Genomic DNA, 19,355 nt, shown 5'->3' on the forward strand with positions numbered 1-19,355 from the left:
TGAAGATGACTGACTGAACTTCTCCCCTCCCCTCTGCAGACAAGCCCATGCAGATGAACCAGGCTCTGTTCATGTTGAACGGGAGGAGTGGCTACGTCCTCCAGCCACCAATCATGAGAGACGACAACTTTGACCCCTTTGACCGACACACGCTGAGGGGCCTGGAGTCAGTCACCCTGCAGATAGAGGTGCGTGTGTGGTCTTCTATCCTGGTGGAAATCCCCACAAGGATCGTAAAACAAGGAAAATTCTCCCTCAATGGAACATTTCCCACGTCCCCAACGGCTATCTTAAGCTTAGGGGTTGGGGTTAGGGAAAATGTTAGGTCCCCACGAGGATATAAAAACGTGTGAAGGTGTTTAAACTCTCTGTCCTCTCCAGGTGTTGGGTGCTCGTCACCTGCCTAAACACGGACGTGGCATCGTGTGCCCGCTGATCGAGCTCGAGGTGTGTGGCGCAGAATATGACAGCGCCAAGCAGAAGACCGACTCAGAGGGTGAGTAACACACCTTACACTAATACTTAATTCAACCAATCAGGTTCTTTACATCTAGCTAGTAGTTGGTTAGTTGAACCAAGTGTTATTTCGAAGAGAAGGGTCCTAGGTTTTAGGGACAGGGCAAGGATGTTGTGATGGGTTTGGAATTAAGCTCGTTATTTCCTGTTCAGTTATGGAAAAACAAAGTTGTAGAAATATCTAAGGGTTATGTGGCAACCTGATGGACAAAACATCCCCTAATGTGTGTATACACACACACACACACACACACACAATATATGACAATGGGGACTTGGCTGATCTAGTCTTCTCTCTCTCTCTCTCCATGTTCTCTTCAGCGGATAATGGGCTGAACCCCACATGGCCTCGGAAGCCTTTCCAGTTCACCGTGTGTAACTCTGCCTTTGCCTTCCTGCGCTTTGTGGTGTACGAGATTGACATGTTCAGCGACCAGAACTTCCTGGCTCAGGCCAGCTTCCCCATCAACAGCCTCAAGACAGGTAGGTGTCGCATCGCACCAACGTCCACTCGGATTGGCTGAGACAAGTACGATACACCCTGACTGGCTCTCTGACTAGCAGAATAGTTTGGCATTTCAGATCATCATTCTTTTGGCATTACTAGACTCATGTCTGTCTGTCTCTGTGTGGTGTCAGGATACCGGTCGGTCCCTCTGAAGAACAGCTGTAATGAGGATCTGGAGCTGGCCTCTCTGCTGGTGCACATGGACATCACCCGGAGCAGGGTGGGTACTGGTACACTCACTGGACTGACTCCACATCACACATTGAGAGATATCCACTAGGGCCGGATAAACCAGTATCACGTTACTCATTAGTATCCTGGCAAGGAAACAAAACACAGGATTTAACTTGTTTAGGAAAACATCCCCAATGTTGGAAACATATCATTATGTTGTCATCCAGAATCACATTTATTTTCCAAGCTATAGTACACAGTATTTTACATACAGCGGGTTTTTAAAGGACCATAGTGTTAACTTTTTTCATTTTTGCCATGGAAAACATTGCGTTACTGTTATCATCCCTAATATTCACTCCTCCAACTTATTTTCTCTCCCTCTACTAGGCTGAAAATGGGGAGGTGCTGAGCCCGTTCCTGCCGGTAGGAGGTGTCTCTGCAGCGGTGGTTACCCAGACAGGGCGCGAGCGTCTGGGGGAGACAGGCTCCACGTCCTCAGCCTCCTCCATGTCCCCTCTGCCCCAGTCCCCAGCAGCCCAGACCCAGGCTCAGACACAGGCCTACAGAGGCAGGGAGGGCTCCTTCGAGGCCCGCTACCAGACACCTCTGGATGACTTCAGAGTATCACAGGAGGCTCTGCTGGACCTGGACCCTCAGAACAGGAGGTATGTGTAAGGAGGTATGTGTAACTTCTATCTGTCTGTGTTGGTGCATTTCAGTTTTGTGAGATTTTAGCGTGTCCTTGCTTTCTCTCTCGCTCTCTCTCGCTCTCTCTCGCTCTCTCTCGCTCTCTCTCGCTCTCTCTCGCTCTCTCTCGCTCTCTCTCTCTTTTCCTCCCCCCCTCAGGATGATGCGCAGGACCAGAGTGGGCGGAGAGAACCGCGTTTAGGCCGGACCAATCAGGGCGCATTCCAACCCCCCCAGCTCCTCCCCGTACCGATGATGTCACTGACTGCTGTGAACACTGTTTCTATGGAAACGCCCACCACCGCTTTGGCCTACATTTCAGGCAGCTCTCCCTTGCTCTGCTCTCTTTCTCTCCTCTGTGTGTCCCCCTCCTGGAGTGAGTGTGAGGTGGAGGGGGCGGGAAGGGAGAGAGAAGACAAAGATGACAAGAAAGAAATAATACGCAAAGAAGTTTCAGCCCTCGGCTAAGATGTCGGGCGATGGGGAATTTTGGCGTGCTCGACTCGAGCGCAAAGGTTTGCGACGGAAAGAAGAATGGAAGAGGGAGGGATGAGATGAGGGAGGGAGCTGTGAAGGTGTCAGTTTGAAACTGTTTTCCACGTTAGGTTATTATTTTTCTCTTCTCTCTGGCGTATACGAGTATATATATTTATTCCTGCTGTGCTGTTGGCCAAACGACGGCAGCAGCCAACCTGCTCTTAAAGAGCTTCTGTCTCCATGTTTTTTTTAATTATTTTTATTTAAACTTTTAAACATTCATGTGATTTTTTCTTTTTTTAATGTGTAAAACACGAGGGCTCTCTGGAGTAACTCAAGCCTTTATATATACACACACATAGGCTTTTCTTATTTTGCCAAACTTGCATTCTGAAAACTACGGGTCATTCCGTTGGCTGCCTTGTGATGTGAAAGCAGTTGCTCTTAACAGTCGCTAACAGTAAAAACACTCACACTCTTACCCCATATACACTATTCAATCTGGAAAGCTGAAGTGTTACAGATTCTGTGATAGAAATGTAAAGGTAATTGAGCCGACAAATGCAGCATTTACAGTGAATGCAGTCACTGCTAACGCGGGAACATTGCCTTTAAATTCCAATCACGCTGTCAAACTGAACTTCTGCGATGTGGCTTGAATAGAGCCCAAATTACCCCCCCCCCCCCCCCCCAAAAAAATATATAGAACCTTGTCAAAAGTGCTACCCTATTTGGAGATTAGCATGGCATTATTTTCTCTTTTTAGGATGCCATACTGCATTGTAGAGTGCTGGAATTGGGCTAGCCTGTCTGTCCCTGAAAGTTGTGTCAGTAAGCAATGCTGTGAGTTGAAATGCTAGTGATGAAGTCACATCCTTAATGTTTTGTTTCAATGTGGATATTTGGCGGAGGGAGGAGAGACAGGGTGCCACTGGATGCATTCAGTTCTGCCCACACGTTTACAAGACGGGCTTGGTTTTAGCAGACATTCCGGTGCCAGTGCAGAGCCATGGTTTTTGTTTTAAATAATGTTTTACTGTAGCAAGTGTCTACAGTTTCTGCTCTGGACTTCATTACATTTCCACTTGGAATGAAAGGCGAGGTCAATGGAAGACATTACAGTTATCTTTGTTTACCTGTGTGTTAAAGTTGTCTAAATTGTAGACCGTCATTCCTCTTAAATGTACCGTCTTAACTGGTTTTGAGGGGCTTGCGTGTAGATTATCTTAGAGTAGAGCGCGCTAGGAAGTCGACTAACCTAATTAAGTGCAGTATTGCTGGCCGAGAAGGACCTAACTGAAATCCTATAGACAGTATCGATTGAAAGGCTGTTCTTAAATGTTTGAGTAGGTCGCTGGTTCTTGTATGCATATTATTCAGCTGAGGGGGTGTTTGTCTTTTCCATTGCGGCATTCCAGATGTTCCCAAAGATTTTCTGGAGATTCTTTCAGCACAGCTGTTTGCCACAGAACTGCTGACTGATAAAGACTTCTGTATTAGACTTGCAGAGACATGAAGGGGTTAAATCACTGTGGTCTATAGTGACATGACTCATAACAGCACATTTTTAATGTAAATCAAGTGAGATTTAATTTGCAGATCTTACTGAATGTATATCGGTGTTGTTCCTGAAAGCTCAATTGATCATTCCTGACTGACAAACGCCCCCAGCCTAAGGTCATGCACTTTTGTGCTTACCCCCACAATGGTTTAGGCTGGGAGTAGGGGACGCCAGAGTCATATTTCAATTGATATGCAATGCCCCCCTTGAGCAGACGATACTCTTAAGACCAGTATTTAGAATGTTATGCCATGGAGGGAAACTCCTTTTGAAGCCATATGGATTTAGTTAAGTGGAACATGGGGGTTGGAACTGAATACCTAAGGTCTGAATCTTGCCACCTTTTGTTTTGCGGCCATCTCCATTGTCAAACTTTCATGGTAAGGTTGAGGGAATGTGTACACACACACTTTCGCTCTGTGTCGTGAAGAGTTGTCCCTCTTGTGCTACATAGCTCCTAATGCTGACCAGTGTGCTTTCTTCCATGGGCCTCGATGTACACAACTATATATCTACATTGTTCATTCAGAAATCCTGTTTCATTTGACCTAGACGCATCACAATGGAACTGATGGTCTCATTTACAAACCAAGCCTTTCTGTATTGTGCCTAAGCTATGGAGAAAAAGTATTCATTTTAATTTTGCCTTTCATATGCAACATATTCAAGCCTGAGAATTAAAGTACTTAATCAACTATGATTGGCCTGATCTTGTTTGATTATAATGTATAAACATCTGTTTTAGTGCACATTCACAAGTCATAACTCATCAAGCAACTGTGGACCTACACTTTACTGAGAAGGTTTGAAGTGTTAATTACTCAATGATCCACACTGAAACATTGACTTTGAAAATAAGTGACAGGAAACCAATTTGTTACATTGTTTATTCTGCAAATATCTGTAAAAAGTATACAACAGGCCTAAGTATGTTGGAACTTCTTTTACAGTCAGTCAAGATGTTACACTTTAAGAAAAAGATCCATGAAAAGATAGACGTCCATGACATACAGAACAGAAGCACTTGATGTTAAAACAAGGACACATTAATATTCACCTCAAGTCTCCTTTATTAAAAAAACCTGTTACCCCAAAAACCTCTTGGATACAGTCAGTCTCTTCCCCTCCCACTGGAGGATTGGATTGGTCAATATCTGTCCAGTCAAGGTTTTTTTTAACACCCCACACCCTCCTTTCACGTCTGCTGGAGTCAAAATCCCAACCACACCTCTCCCCCTCTCCCTCCATTCACAAGAGAGGATGGGGAGAGAAACACCCCCCCCCCCCCTTCCTCAGCAAATCCTGCACTTAACTGGAACTTGTTCTTTTGAAGGAGAAAATGGCAGATTACAGGATGTGGGGGTGTAGGAAAAATGGAAAGCAGACAGGAGGTGGTGGCCATCTTCAGCATAGCGTTGAGTTGGGGGTTCAGTGTCCATCCCCAGTAAAAGGGGTGGTTGTGTGGGGTTCAGTGTCCATCCCCAGTAAAAGGGGTGGTTGTGTGGGGTTCAGTGTCCATCCCCAGTAAAAGGGGTGGTTGTGTGGGAAGGGGGGGGGTTCAGTGTCCATCTCCAGTAAAAGGGGTGGTTGTGTGGGAAGGGGGGGGGGGGGGTTCGGTGTCCATCCCCAGTAAAAGGGGTGGTTGTGTGGGAAGGGGGGGGGGGGGTTCGGTGTCCATCCCCAGTAAAAGGGGTGGTTGTGTGGGAAGGGGGGGTTCAGTGTCCATCCCCAGTAAAAGGGGTGGTTGTGTGGGTAGGGGGGAGTTCAGGGTCCATTTCTAGTGATCCAGTTACAATCACATCTGCTGTCATGCACTCGCAAAGACCACCTGCATTGTCTCTCTGGGCCACCCCTAGACCAGGGTCTCCCAAGCTCGGTTTTTGCCCTAGCGCTACACAGCTGATGGAAACAACTCATCAAGCTTTGATTATTTGAATCAGCTGTGTAGTGCTAGGGCAAAACCAAAACCGTGCACCGGGGGGTTTGGGAAACCCTGCCCTAGACAGCTCAGTCTGTTCCTGTGACAGAAACAAAAAGAAATACAATAAATAAACATTGTATGTAGTGCTACTTTATGACAGTGTCATGTGCCAACATTCTAAATACATATACCAAGAAAGACTAAACATCAAATCGGTGGAGAGAAAAAATAACTACCTTTTTCAGGATTCACAGCCTTGGTGTCCACGCTCCTCTCATCTTTCGCTCCTCCACACACCAACTGTTCCATCTTCTCCTCTTGAACCGGCTTTGACGATCCTTCCTCCATGGGTGCTGGGTTGGGTGTTATTCCCCCTGCCACGGGTGTCTCCTCTGTGGCTGCAACACCCCTGTCCTTCCCATGCAGAAGTATAGGAGCCTGGGTAGAGAACCAGCGTCGTACCAGCTCTTCGGTCAGCCCACTAGCCTGGGCCAGCTCCAACACCTGCAGAGGACAGTCTTACTAATCACTATTGACAGGCATTCTGCTACTCAACATTTAGACACACAGGCAACATGATAGGATAGACACACTTTACATCCAGGTGCACAAATACCATGTCATTTAATGATGATCATTTCTTGGTGGGGCCTTGTGGTTATAGTATCCGCCCTGAGTTTGGAAGTTGGATCCTCGGCTGAGTCATCCCAAAGACTAAAAACGGGACCTGAGGAGTCTGCTTGGCATGCAGCATTAAGGAGATAAATTGGGGGCAAGGTCCTGCGATAGACTAGCGTCCTGTCCAGGGGGTGTACTTGTGCCTCAAGCTACAGAAACAGAATCGTGCTCCTATGAGCAGCTCGTGCACTTAAGAATATGAAGATTAAAATAAAAACTATCCCAGGCAATTTAGAGTCCTACCTGTTCTTCCTCCAGACTCCCGTGGGCCTCCAGATGGGCCTTGAGCATCTGAGTGTCTCCCCTCTGGAAGTCCTCCTTCAGTACCATGGTCTGGTAGGCCTCCAGCCACTTCAGCTGGCCGTTCTTCTGCACGTAGCGACAGTCCCCGAACCAACGCACTACCTCAGGCCTGGGCAGCCCTGTCGAAGAGATCAGCTCGTCATACTGGGCTGCGCTGGGCCACTGGGTCCGGACAAAGACCTGCTTCAGGAGGTGGAGCTGCTCTAACGTCTTCTTGCCCCGGATAGGGGAGGGTTTGGGGGACGCAGAGGGCTTGAGGGCAGGGGTGGAAGATGGTGCTGCTGGTTTTGGGGTTGTAGAGGGGGAGGGTTTAGGTGATGGAGATGGCTTTGGGGTTAGACTTGGAATTGTGGATGGAGCAGGGGTAAGGGTGGGGGTTGATGTTGGGTCTGGGGAGGGAGACAGGGTAGGCATGGTGGGGCTATCTGCCTGCCCGCCCTCAGACTCCAGTTTGCCATCTGACTCAGTCACTTTGAGCATCTTCAGGTTGATCTTAATTGGGTTCACCTTCAGCTCGGAGCCTGAACCATCCTCCTCTTTCTTCACCCTGACATCATCCTTACTCTTACCTCCCTCCCCCCCTCCCCCTGCCTCCATCTCATCTGCTTGCTCCGCCCTCTCCAACTCCTCTTTCTTCTTCTCAGCAGCGACTCTCTTCCTGCGTTCAGCGAACCAGCCGTGGATCTCTCTACGGGTCATTTTGGTCTCGGCCCGGAGGCGGTCCACCTCCTCTCCAGGGGGGTCAGGGTCCTGGCTGAAGCTGGCCTCCAGCGCCCTCACCTAGTGGGGTAGACAAGCATAGGTTTCTCATGTCCCAGTGAGCAATTTGATTGGCAGTAAATACACACTAATGGGATACTTCACCTATAATAAAAAATTGTATCATCTTATGGGGGAAAAAAATGAAGCTGTGTGCAAAGTCAATCATCACAGTCACACCACCACTCACCTGCTGAGGGTCCCTCTCTTTGTAGCGGATGGCTGTGAAGTCCGGGGAGGGGGGTCTGGGTGGCCGTCTGGACGGGGTGGTGGGGGAGGTGGGTGTCTGTGAGGGAGGGGGGCTGAGGGCTGCCAACCCCTGCTGGGAGGTTTTAGTGTTCTCACTGGGAGTGGCAGTGTCCGAGAGGTCCATGGGGGTAGCACTGTTACCACGGGGCGTCCCGGGTGTGGTCGTTGCGCTAGCCGACCCAGGTGTGGTCGTTGCGCTAGCACCCCCCTGACCGCCCGTGCTCGAACGCCCCCCCTTGAGGTTGCGGAAGTGGTAGCGGCGGTCACTGAACCACTTACGGACCTCGCGTACGGTCAGGCCGGTGAAGGAGATGAGACGGTCCACCTCTTCCTGGTTGGGGAACTGGTTGTTGGTGAAGCTCTCTTTGAGCGCACTCAGTTGCTCCACGGTCTTCTTGCTCTTGTAGAAGCCGGGGTCCAGGAAGGTGTTGGGGAGCGTTCTGGAGCTGGGGGTTCCACTGGCGTCAGTGCTCCCGCTCTGCGCCGGAGAAGATGAGGAGGAAGGTTTGGTGGAGGGGGAAGATGCCGCCTCTGTTTTGATGGTGGTAGGATTACTGGTGGTGGTGGGGTTACTGGTGGTGGTGGGGTTACTGGTGGTGGTGGCAGTAGGGGTAGTTGTGGCTGTGGGGCCACTGGTTGTGGTGATTGTTTTCTTGTTGCTCAAGCTGCTGCTGTTAGTATCTTTGCTGCTGTTGGGTTTGTTGTCCATGGTGCTTTTAATATCAGCGGTTACTTGACTTTCACTTATCATTTTAGCAATAGTACTGCTGTTGCTTTTGCACCTACTGTCAGTGCTGCTGCTTTTAACCATGCTGATAGCATTGCTGTTGCTTTTCCCACTGAGATTAGCAATAGCATGGTTGATTTTACCATTGGCGTTGATGACTTTTCCATTGCTATAAATGCTGTTTCCCCTGTTGTTGCCAAAGCTAAGGTTAATAACACTAGCATGGCTGCTGAAACTACTGCTATTGTAACTACTACGGCTACTACTAGTACTCCCTCCACCATTACTAGTACTCCCTGCACCATTTCTACTACTACTGATACTCCCTCCACTATTACGGCTACTGATGATGATGTTGTTCCCAATACTACTGCTCTCCACCACCATGCTGATCCCCTTATCGGCCACTAGGGCGGCAGCAGGCCGGGCCTGCATCATAGGGCGGGCTGCAGCCTGGTGCTTGGGTGTGACCGCCAGGGCCATGGGGGCACTGGTGACCTGGATGCTGTTGGCCATCATGGGCTGGGTGACAATCACCCCACCCTGACCCACCAGAGAGCCCTGGAGGATGTGAGGGATCCCTGTTGGCCCCAGAGAGGCAGGCAGGACCCTGATGGTGTGCTGGGCTGGACTGTGGTGTGTCTGGCTCAATGGCTGGTACTGGGTGCTAGGAGGAGCTGTTTGTATGATGGTGTTGAACATCTTCTTCCTGGCCTCCTCTATCTCCTCTGGAGACCAGCTGATGCCCTGCTTGAGTCTCTGGGCGGTGAACCAGATGTTGATCTGCTCCTCTGGGAACTTGGTGACCACGGTGAGGTAGCAGAGCTCTGCCTTGGTGGGATAGGGGAACTTACTGAAGGACGTCTTGAGGAAGGAGGAAGAGTCCATAGAGGCGCTGTAGGTTGGGATGCTGCTCAGAGGGATCATCACCTGCACAACAGAAGGTAGAATATATACTTCATGTAACTATTTCATATAAACTAGGAGAAGATTTACACTGACAGCTCAAAAGGCACTGAAACCCATGTATTTCCATGGTAAAACCATGTAATAATGTGTACATATACTGTAATTACACTTGAACTGCCTAGCACATCTTCATAAAGCTGGACTGACAAGTCAATCACCAGACACAAAATGTTAAGAGCTGCAGGCCTCCTGGTAAAATGACAGGAAGTAAATCAATGTTTGTACCTTGGGCATGTTCTTGGAGGAGGTGGATGAGGAGGAGGTGGAGGAGGAGAGGGCAGCGGACACTGTGATGGGAGCTGTCTGATGGTAGACGTTCCTGTTCTGGACCACTGACACCACCTGGTTCAGAGAATAGAAGAGAAAAAAAAAACATTATTGTCCACAGTCTGATATGAACTGCCTTCAACTCCCTGAGGAAACTTGTACACATTCTGGCAATGTAATTCAATGAAGTTAATTGAGCACCAATTGTAATTTGCAGTAATGGACTGACCAAGACGTGAAACACAGAAAAGATCAAATGCACTAAGTACCTGTGTGATGGCAGTCTTGAGCATGGGCAGAGCCCCCGAGCCATTCACTATCTGGATAGCAGAGGGGAGCGTGACCTTGGTGGCTGTCCCGTTGTGCACTATGGTAGGGACGTGGGTAACCGTCACTGTGGGGGTCTCTTTTCTCTCCATCTCCTTGGACTTCGAGATGGGGAGGGGGTCTGGGGATGGTTCATCAGGAGAGGAATGGGACACTACAAACCTCTTTGACTCTGACTTCCCTTTCATCATCCTCATGATGGGGGTCTTGGTGATGGTGATCTCTGTGTCCCTCCCGGTCTCTGACCCTGTCACCAGACTCTGCTCCACCACCACCCTCCTGTCCCTCCTCCTCAGCTGCAGGGTGGTGCACAATGTGCTGGGGTGGACCTGGGCGTTGTGCAGGGCCAAGCCCTCAAATTTGGCCGCTGACACCCCACAGTCCACGCACTGGAAGCTGGGGTCAGCTCTGAAGTCCGGGTGGCCACTGTAGACGTGGTCCAGGAACAGGTTTAGGTCCTGGGTCTCAAAGTTACACGGCCTGCACGTGTAGGTGCCACACCCATCTTTGACATCATTGCCCCCCTCAGGCCTGGAGGATTTTCCTGGGGATCGCTCCCGGGGGCTCTGCCCGTTACCGCTCGCACCCATAGAGGGGTAGCCCTGTTCCCGGGCCTGTCGGAGGAGGGAGAGAGGGTCTGACAGACACGAGTCCTGCTCCAGCTCCTCCCGGAGGTGCATGGTCTTATGGGGGATCATACAGGGTATGGTGGATTTCCTTTTGCTGGCCATGGTTGGAGCGGATAGTGTGGGGAAGGAGGGGGGGTGGGGGGGGTGGGGGGGGGTTGTGGTAGCCGGCCAAGGAGTACAGCAGTCAGTTTGTGGTTCAGTTGGGGCCCTGACTATGGACCAACCATTGGGAGGGGAGCGTGGGGGAACATGACCATGAGTTGGGTTTGCTCACGTCTCCGTGTGTTTGCACTGAAAACAAGATGGACAGAGAAAAAAAAACACAATTAAGCTTCAAGTCATCATTATGAAACTATACTGTATACTATACACATACTGGAAGAGGTCAATCATTTTTATACCGAGTCCCAGAAGCATATTACACTACGTAATGAAATTCATTTGATACAGACAAAGGAAAGGCCAACATGCTCTGATATGAAATATGTGGTTTAAAGAGGTCTTGAATTGTGGTACAATGTTCTATCATTTTCAGTGTTGTTTCTTTGTCAATAAATACAGTCTGCTCCTTTAAAAACTCAACTCACAAGCCAAGTAACTCAAGGCTGTGTTTTATTGGCCAATATTGGGTGTTTCTCTCTGCTCCCCTCCTGGTCTCTCACTCTTCTGTAAAAAAAGTTTTTTTAAAGAGAGCTATCCCAGGCCACCCCCTCTCTCCTCCACGCCTCTAACTTCCCCAGCTTCATACACAGTACACCCTCAGAGGGAACACAACCCACTCTGGACAGACGCAGCACAGCGCATGACAGATCCACACTCATAGGCTGGCCAAACAATTCACACCACCAAAGAAAACATTTGTGAATATTTTCAAATCTGTAGCGGGACATTCACTCCACAGGATTTTGGTAGCCTTCATTTGGGGGAAAGGTGGGATTCGTATTAGGCGTGCGAATGGCACACACACAGATTCAATCTCTACACTATCCAAACTTTTCCTATGTTATAACTACCCCCCCAACAACAACAAAATGGCGTAGCTTCCTGTTAGGTGTGCGACTTCTCCCTTCCTTCCCCTCACTTCCTCCCTCCCAAGATGCATTGGTGAAATACTGGAGGACAGCTCTAAGGCAATTACTCCCAACGGCACCACACACACTACCAGTCCTTCAACCCAAAGCCTCTTCCATGAACACAATGAATCCCCCTACCTTATAAGGAGCTTACACACCTCTGTCTCTCACCTCTGCCACATGGCAGACATGTCCACTGTGCAAATTAGGTCAGCTTCATCTTACCCTCTAATCCAAGTTCCCTGCATCCACACACACACAGGGTGGAGCAGAAACCATAGTCAGATGAAGTCGGCCCTACACACTGGTCTAAGACCTGTTGTGTTTCCCTCCTGATGGCGCCGAAGAGCAACATGTTATTTTCTAGTCCCAACTGACTGGACCCAAACTGCCGACCAAAGTTCCAGTGAGCCTCTGAGCTACGGACTAAATGGTGTAGGGGTGTTGAGTTTCAAATCTCTTAAAGGTGCAGTCGCTTTTGGAGGACTGAGGTGGCGGATGTTTTGCGAATAGGACATGCTGTTTAAATGGAGTTATGGAGAAAAAGCTTGACCTAACTTACTAATCAGCGCTTCTGTATCGATTCTATCAATGGGGGAGTCTTGTTCAATAAAGAGAGTGGGTCATGTGTTGGAAATACACAATCACTGAAGATGATAATGCCAATCTGAAAACAACGTTTCATCTTTTGTTGCTACTGTGAATCTTCTATATTACGCAGCCAATGAGCAGTCCCTTCCGTAACATATTCACCAACAGCAATATCTTGTGTTTTATGCCTCAAACTTTGTGTTAAAAGTAAAATTGCTACCCTGATTGAAAATACTTTCCGGTCTTCTCCAAAGCATCATACTTTTCCTCTACACTGGTGTCTGGTGTACGAGTGGTTAACAGGCAGAGCAGGCCTTTGCCACTGTGGGGGGAACGTGATTCCCCCCCCCCCCCCCCCCCCCAGAGGGAGTAACTGCCCTCCGTTTTGGCTATTCTGCCCCCCTCTCCCTCTCTCTGCGACCCGCCACTCCCTCTCCCCTGCCATTCAGTTCTGCATCAGGGGGCACAGCTTTGCCAAGGCGGCCAAGTCACATGACCAACACAAAGGCTTATGGGGGGTGGGCAGGCCCTGCCATCCATCACGTGGGCCTGATGGGGAGAGGGGGGAATGAGGTTGGTGGGGGATGGGCAGGAGGGTTGGGGTGAGAGTGGAGAAGCAAGGGGGGGTGTTAACGGTCTCGGAGGAAGCAGTTAGGTGTTTCAGCCAGGAATTTTCTGCCCCAATACCACCCCCCATCCACCCAACCCCCGCTCTCTTGCTCCCTCTGCCTCTCTTCGCACTACAATCACATCAAGTCATTTCTCCTCCCCCTCCTCCCTGGTCGACTGCGAAGACTGGAATGTTCCGCCGCAAGCTCTTCAGCCAGTGGACACAACCTGAGAGCTGGGCTGCAGTGTGTGTCTGCACATGTGTTTTTCTGAATGTGCATGATATGTGCGTGTTTGCCTTTGTGCCGAGTACCACACGCTAGCCCCCCTGACTGGCTACAACGAGCAGTTGAAAGACACAAGATCACAAACTGTGTGTGAACCCCCCATTAACACCTTGGAGCACCACCGTTAAGTTAACCCCTGACTGACTGACTACTGTAGCTTCACACAACAACACACAGCTGGGAGGAGAGCTCATTCTCCAGGTGGACTTTTGTTAAGCAGTTTTTGCATTGAGTATTTTCCGAGAGGAACATTTCACCGAGATTACATGAACAAAGAATTGAGTAGATACACGTATGAGTACAACACTGGTGAACCTCTCCTCTCAATCTCAGCGGATCTCAGACAAGCCCTGTTGACTTAATACGGGAGAGCCGCTGAAAACTAAAATATGGGTCAGAAATGTTTTTTCCATGAGCACAGCGAGACTTACCATGAAGCTTGATTGTGTGTCAGTGTGGGTGCGTGCGCACATCAGTGTGCCTGTGTGTGAGCATGCGGGGTATGTGTGAGCACGGGGGAGTGTGAGTGTGTGCTTGTCTGCATGCCTGTGCGTGAGGCTTGTTTACCGAGGCAGTAGGGCGGCCATTTTCCCACACGACACAGGCAGACACTACTCGCTGTGACCCACACAGACAGAATGTGGTCATTGTCCTGACACTCAAATAATCTGTCAGAGGTAGAGTGCTCAAACTCACATGTCCAGGGTATGATAGAGCGACGGGTGGGCTTGCTTCTATACTCTCAGTGTATAGGCCAATATTCGCCCCCACACACTAGAGACTAACGCTCCAAATAGTCTGGAAGCGTAGCCGGCCGGGTGCGTACGCCATCCCAGCCAGCATGACATCCCTGACTATGGCTCCTGTCCCTCATCTCTGCTGTATGCCTGTCTATCCACGTGACAGTGTCCATCTGTCTGTCCTCTCTGTGAGAGAGAGAGACTCTCCCCTAGCCTTCCCATGTTTGCTTGCCTCCTCACCCCTCCCCCTTCTTCCTCTCCCCCTTTTTCTGTCCCCTCCTCTTTCTCTCTGACCCACTCCCTTTCTGAATAAGTTCGGCCAAGAGACAGGTCGGCAGGGCCACTGGTATGTTACTGTCCCCATGGCAACTGCCCCCCCCCCACCCCAGTTCCCTCCCACTCTCCTCATTTCACTCACTCGTGCATCCACCCACAAGCTCACACACACACAAACAAACACACCTCAAATGCCATCCAGGTCCTGGCTCTAGTGGGCTTGTTTTTTCCACACACTCCTGTGAGTGGTGACTGGAGAGTCCGTGCCCTGCTCCTATTTCAGTGCCTCACTCACGCGGTGTGCATGTCTTCTAGGTGTGGTCGCCCTCGCCAGCGCACGCTATTGGCTGGGGCGAATGGCGTCCTTTCCTTTCCTGCTCACACTCTGTACAGACAGACGCCTGGGTCACTGCCCACCGTTACTGAGAGACAAGCTGGGAGCACTGAGGCAAGTTGTCTTTGTTGTTTCCCTGAGACTCTCTACCCCTTTAAAATATCCATACTCCCACCGTACTACCACTACAGTTACCCTTCTACATCCCTCCTCAGCTCCCTCTAAACCAGGAGTATGTGGTAGTAATCCTTCCATCACCACCTCCTTCTCCTTTTCCTCCTCTGGCACCACAGCAGAGGCTTGCATATGTTTGTCTCTGAGGTTTCCCTTCATTCTGGCTGTATCATTTGTTCTTCACTTTTGGCAACAGAAACAAAACCCTAATGACACTGTCTCTACACATTGTCACAGTTCAGCTGCTGCTGAATCCCAATTGGGCTGTGTTCAAGTCAGGGAGCGCAAATGGCTGCAAAAAGGTTGCGAAAGCCTGCGTTGCTGTGGCCACTGGCAGTGCAGGCTTTAAAGCTGGATTGTTAAGAGGGTAGGGAGAGAAAAATGGCGGAGCACCACCATGCTCTGTGCTGGCCAACCTAAAATGGCTGACATCACAGGCTGTTAGCCAGGCAGTGCTCTGCCGGTTACTGTTGACCTAAACCTGCTGGCTCTGGACACAGCCACACACGCCCTCTTCCTCTCCTTTCTCCTCTCACTTCCAATCCTCTCCTCCTATAGAAAAAGGGGTCTTACAGCAGACAGCCTTAGTGGGGTTTTGTGGAGAATAAAAGTTGAACAGTGGGTAAACGAACGCAGGCCAACACAGAAAATAGTCCAAGTTTAATTTGAAAAACGAGGATGGGCAAGAAAATGTTTAACTGCTACCCTTGCCAGACATGTTGATGAAATACAGGCAAATAGTTGTATGTTTTTATTTATAAACAAATAAGGGTTTGTTTAAACTACCACATGCATGCATCAGCTAAATTATTCTGTATGGCCTACATCCCACAACAACAATGCCAATGGAGCCATTGGGGACACTTTTCAAATCTGATGGTAACAGAGTCAGTTATTAGAATCATTCTAATGTAGCCTATGCTATATTGAATTACTGTCCATATACAATCAAGCCATTGTGCCAACACCAGGCCTGGCAGACTGTGCCACAAAGAGAGAAAGGGAGGTGTGTGTGTGTGTGTGTGTGTGCGCGCGATCAGGGAGATAGGCACACCACCATGACCTCAGGCAATCAATTCACCACAAAACACAGTTGCTGACTAAATGCACATGCACCAACAAAGCATTAATAAATAATTTAATTTATCACATCTGAAACACTGAACCCCCCCCCCCCCTTCAAATCATAAATGACTAGTCTACCTTTTTCTCCCCAACAATGTACTGCAACTGGTATGGTAGGGGTGATGAATAGATAGCTGGATTAGAGTTGGGGCTCTATGGCTGTTTTATCATGTGGACATCAGACACAAATGAGCCTTTTGGGAACAGCTTTGAACTAATATCTATCATGCACAGAGAGCATGGCAATGTTGACATGTGGTGGGAGTTACCTAAACAGCTACTGCTGCTGCGTGCATATATTCATATAGCCTAGGCTATCAGGCATACACAGTGCATTAGTCGAGATATGAATGTAAATATGAAGATACAGAATAGTGAAAACTATATTCTGAAAGGTTTTATCATCCAAATACATTTTATAACTAAGCAGGCAATTTCTGTCATATCTAGAATGGGAAAAACATAGTATATTTAGTCTTATTCTCCAATAATTGTAGATTACAAATTGCATAACAGCGTACTAAACTGCCACGGTCAAACGATTTTATGACATTATATATCTTAAAGTTAAACTTTCATAGCCCATCTTCCTCAAAATCGTGAACGAGGATGCAATATGATGGACTGATTACAATAATATCATATTCTACATAACCCGTAACGCCTAGAGTGCGTCAACGTAAAGCAAGTTGTTATGATAACTAACTACATTAGTTAACTGATAAAACTGTGATTCATTAAGATTGGGAGAGTGATTTTAAGAGGAAAGCCTGTAAATTACATCTCGTCAATGAAGACAGTCAGGAAAATTAATTGATACATTGTAACAAAACTGGCGCGTGTTGTTCTTCCACTGAATTGCGGAGTGAGCGATAAGTTAATAGGCTGGCTACATACATCTTTGTAATATTGTAACCAATTCAGAACAGGGGAAGAGACAAGCCTCCAAAAACTACTCGCCCCTTGCTGTCGCCATTTTATGCGAGCGACATGCAGCTGGCTAACATTAGCACCATAAAGGTAACGCTCGCACAACTTTGAAAAGGTGAAAACTCGTTTTTAAGAATACATTCACAGAAACCTTACCTTATTTGATAGAGGTGGAGTTCAGATTGTGGAAAAAAGTCAGAAATAAACGTAAGCATATGTAACAAAATAAATAAATAACGTGAGATGTGGGGCTTTGTTGATGCCAACTTAGGTAGGGTGGTACCCCTCTCTTCCTCGAATGGTGATAAACGTGATACTGGCCACTTGGGCTAGTGACACAATGGCCCCCGTCGTTCTTGTTTATTTCGAATGGCTCTCACAGCTTCTGGAGGCGTGTGGAGAGGGAAATACGACGCACGTAGTCAGCATAGAGACAGGCACGTGGTACAAACGTCATGACCGACCTCTAACACCTCAGATCGTCTTGAATTTAGAGAGAGAGAGGTTTCATAATAAAGAAAAGTGAACTTCAATATGGTAGTCTAAATTACTGATGTTAAAGGCTTTCCTTTCAGTTGGTATAGGCTAGTCTATACCTCTATGCCACAGGAGGTTGGTGGCACCTTAATTGGGGAGGACTGGTTCGTGGTAATGGCTGGAGCGGAATTGGTGGAATGGTATGAGCCATCCTCCCCTCAGCAGCCTCCACTGCTGTACTGAGTTAGGCCTAATGTGTTTTCATACCCTAGGTTTTTAGCCTAGGTTACTTTTCTGTTATTGTGTCTCATGGGGTGTGACTGCAAAACAGCTCTGATCATGCCACCACAGCCTCATGGTTATCGGACACATCAGACAATATTTCCAGTTGCATGTGAACTCATGCACACATCACTTTCAATGTGGTGGATGGCCAGAAAATCTGTAGCACAGTAAGGTCCAGATGATCAAACGCTGGAATAGGCCTACCGTTAATGGCAGATTGTTTGTATAGGGATGTATTTAAGCCCTACTTTACTTTAGCAAGATTCTGCAAAGGAAAAGCACACAATCTCAGATTCCCTAGTGAATTGATTGAGACCGTTCATCCATGTTGTTCTTGTAACGAAGCCTTCAAGGCTTACACTCAACCTTAGAGACTATGCCATTTACAATCTGCCTCCTTCCTGGTCTTGACCTTTATGCACAGGTGGTACAGTTCTGTGTAGTGTTGTGCAGCTGGTTCACAGGTGGTACAGTTCTGTGTAGTGTTGTGCAGCTGGTTCACAGGTGGTACAGTGCTGTGTAGTGTTGTGCAGCTGGTTCACAGGTGGTACAGTGCTGTGTAGTGTTGTGCAGCAGGTTCACAGGTGGTACAGTGCTGTATAGTGTTGTGCAGCTGGTTCACAGGTGGTACAGTGCTGTATAGTGTTGTGCAGCTGGTTCACAGGTGGTACAGTGCTGTGTAGTGTTGTGCAGCTGGTTCACAGGTGGTACAGTGCTGTGTAGTGTTGTGCAGCAGGTTCACAGGTGGTACAGTGCTGTATAGTGTTGTGCAGCTGGTTCACAGGTGGTACAGTGCTGTGTAGTGTTGTGCAGTTGGTTCACAGGTGGTACAGTGCTGTGTAGTGTTGTGCAGTTGGTTCACAGGTGGTACAGTGCTGTGTAGTGTTGTGCAGCTGGTTCACAGGTGGTACAGTGCTGTATAGTGTTGTGCAGCTGGTTCACAGGTGGTACAGTGCTGTGTAGTGTTGTGCAGCTGGTTCACAGGTGGTACAGTGCTGTGTAGTGTTGTGCAGCTGGTTCACAGGTGGTACAGTGCTGTGTAGTGTTGTGCAGCAGGTTCACAGGTGGTACAGTGCTGTGTAGTGTTGTGCAGCTGGTTCACAGGTGGTACAGTGCTGTGTAGTGTTGTGCAGCTGGTTCACAGGTGGTACAGTGCTGTGTAGTGTTGTGCAGCTGGTTCACAGGTGGTACAGTGCTGTGTAGTGTTGTGCAGCTGGTTCACAGGTGGTACAGTGCTGTGTAGTGTTGTGCAGCTGGTTCACAGGTGGTACAGTGCTGTGTAGTGTTGTGCAGCTGGTTCACAGGTGGTACAGTGCTGTGTAGTGTTGTGCAGCTGGTTCACAGGTGGTACAGTGCTGTGTAGTGTTGTGCAGGTGGTGTAGTGGAGTAACACGTTGCCTTAGACATGCAGGACTCCAGTCTGCTCCCAGAGTCTAATGGTGGACTAACACAGTCTGAGTCTGTAGTTACACATATCACACAGGTTACATACTAGGTCGGCTGCTGGGGTTCATGCAAAGAGATGGAGGACAAGAGTGTACTAATGGTAGCTTCTCTGACCAAGCTTAATATCTAGGGTTAAGCTCAATGGGCTAACACAGGCTCAAGTCCTTCAAACAAGCCAAGTTTGATACCAAATTGGTCACACTAGTTTCCCTCCAACGGTTGATTGTGCCCCACTACATCAGTGGTGGTTGTA

The 19,355-nt window shown here is 48.6% G+C and overlaps 2 protein-coding genes across 5 annotated transcripts in view; one reads left to right on the top strand and one right to left on the bottom strand.

Moving 5' to 3' along the window:
* plcg1 (phospholipase C, gamma 1) overlaps positions 1 to 4,626 on the top strand; it is a 42,634-nt gene extending 38,008 nt beyond the window's left edge. For 2 of the 3 annotated variants that reach the window (XM_014134666.3, XM_014134667.3), the window contains exons 28-33: positions 40 to 188; positions 382 to 496; positions 838 to 999; positions 1,156 to 1,244; positions 1,589 to 1,866; positions 2,048 to 4,626. In XM_014134666.3, coding sequence (XP_013990141.2) covers positions 40 to 188; positions 382 to 496; positions 838 to 999; positions 1,156 to 1,244; positions 1,589 to 1,866; positions 2,048 to 2,090 — 836 coding nt within the window. In that variant the 3' untranslated portion in view covers positions 2,091 to 4,626. Of the gene's footprint in view, positions 1 to 39; positions 189 to 381; positions 497 to 837; positions 1,000 to 1,155; positions 1,245 to 1,588; positions 1,881 to 2,047 lie in introns of all 3 variants that reach the window. The other variant, XM_082959880.1, reaches the window with a different exon arrangement.
* Positions 4,627 to 4,799: 173 nt separating this feature from the next.
* On the bottom strand, positions 4,800 to 17,330 carry zhx3b (zinc fingers and homeoboxes 3b). Of its 2 annotated transcripts, none has more exons than XM_014134668.3 (7): positions 17,051 to 17,330; positions 10,069 to 11,046; positions 9,758 to 9,874; positions 7,778 to 9,493; positions 6,769 to 7,608; positions 6,084 to 6,351; positions 4,800 to 5,944 (listed from the first exon to the last, which is right to left on the bottom strand). In XM_014134668.3, the coding sequence occupies exons 2-7, from the start codon at positions 10,855 to 10,857 to the stop codon at positions 5,934 to 5,936; spliced, it is 3,741 nt and encodes a 1,246-aa protein (XP_013990143.1). In that variant the 5' UTR covers positions 10,858 to 11,046; positions 17,051 to 17,330; the 3' UTR covers positions 4,800 to 5,933. The 2 variants fall into 2 exon arrangements, with proteins under 2 accessions (XP_013990143.1, XP_013990144.1); XM_014134669.3 differs by lacking the exon at positions 17,051 to 17,330 and adding an exon at positions 12,054 to 12,233.
* Positions 17,331 to 19,355: the final 2,025 nt, after the last annotated feature.

The sequence above is a fragment of the Salmo salar genome, chromosome 13 (genome assembly GCF_965601325.2).
Source record: "Salmo salar chromosome 13, fSalSal1, whole genome shotgun sequence".
Classification (NCBI taxonomy): domain Eukaryota; kingdom Metazoa; phylum Chordata; class Actinopteri; order Salmoniformes; family Salmonidae; genus Salmo; species Salmo salar.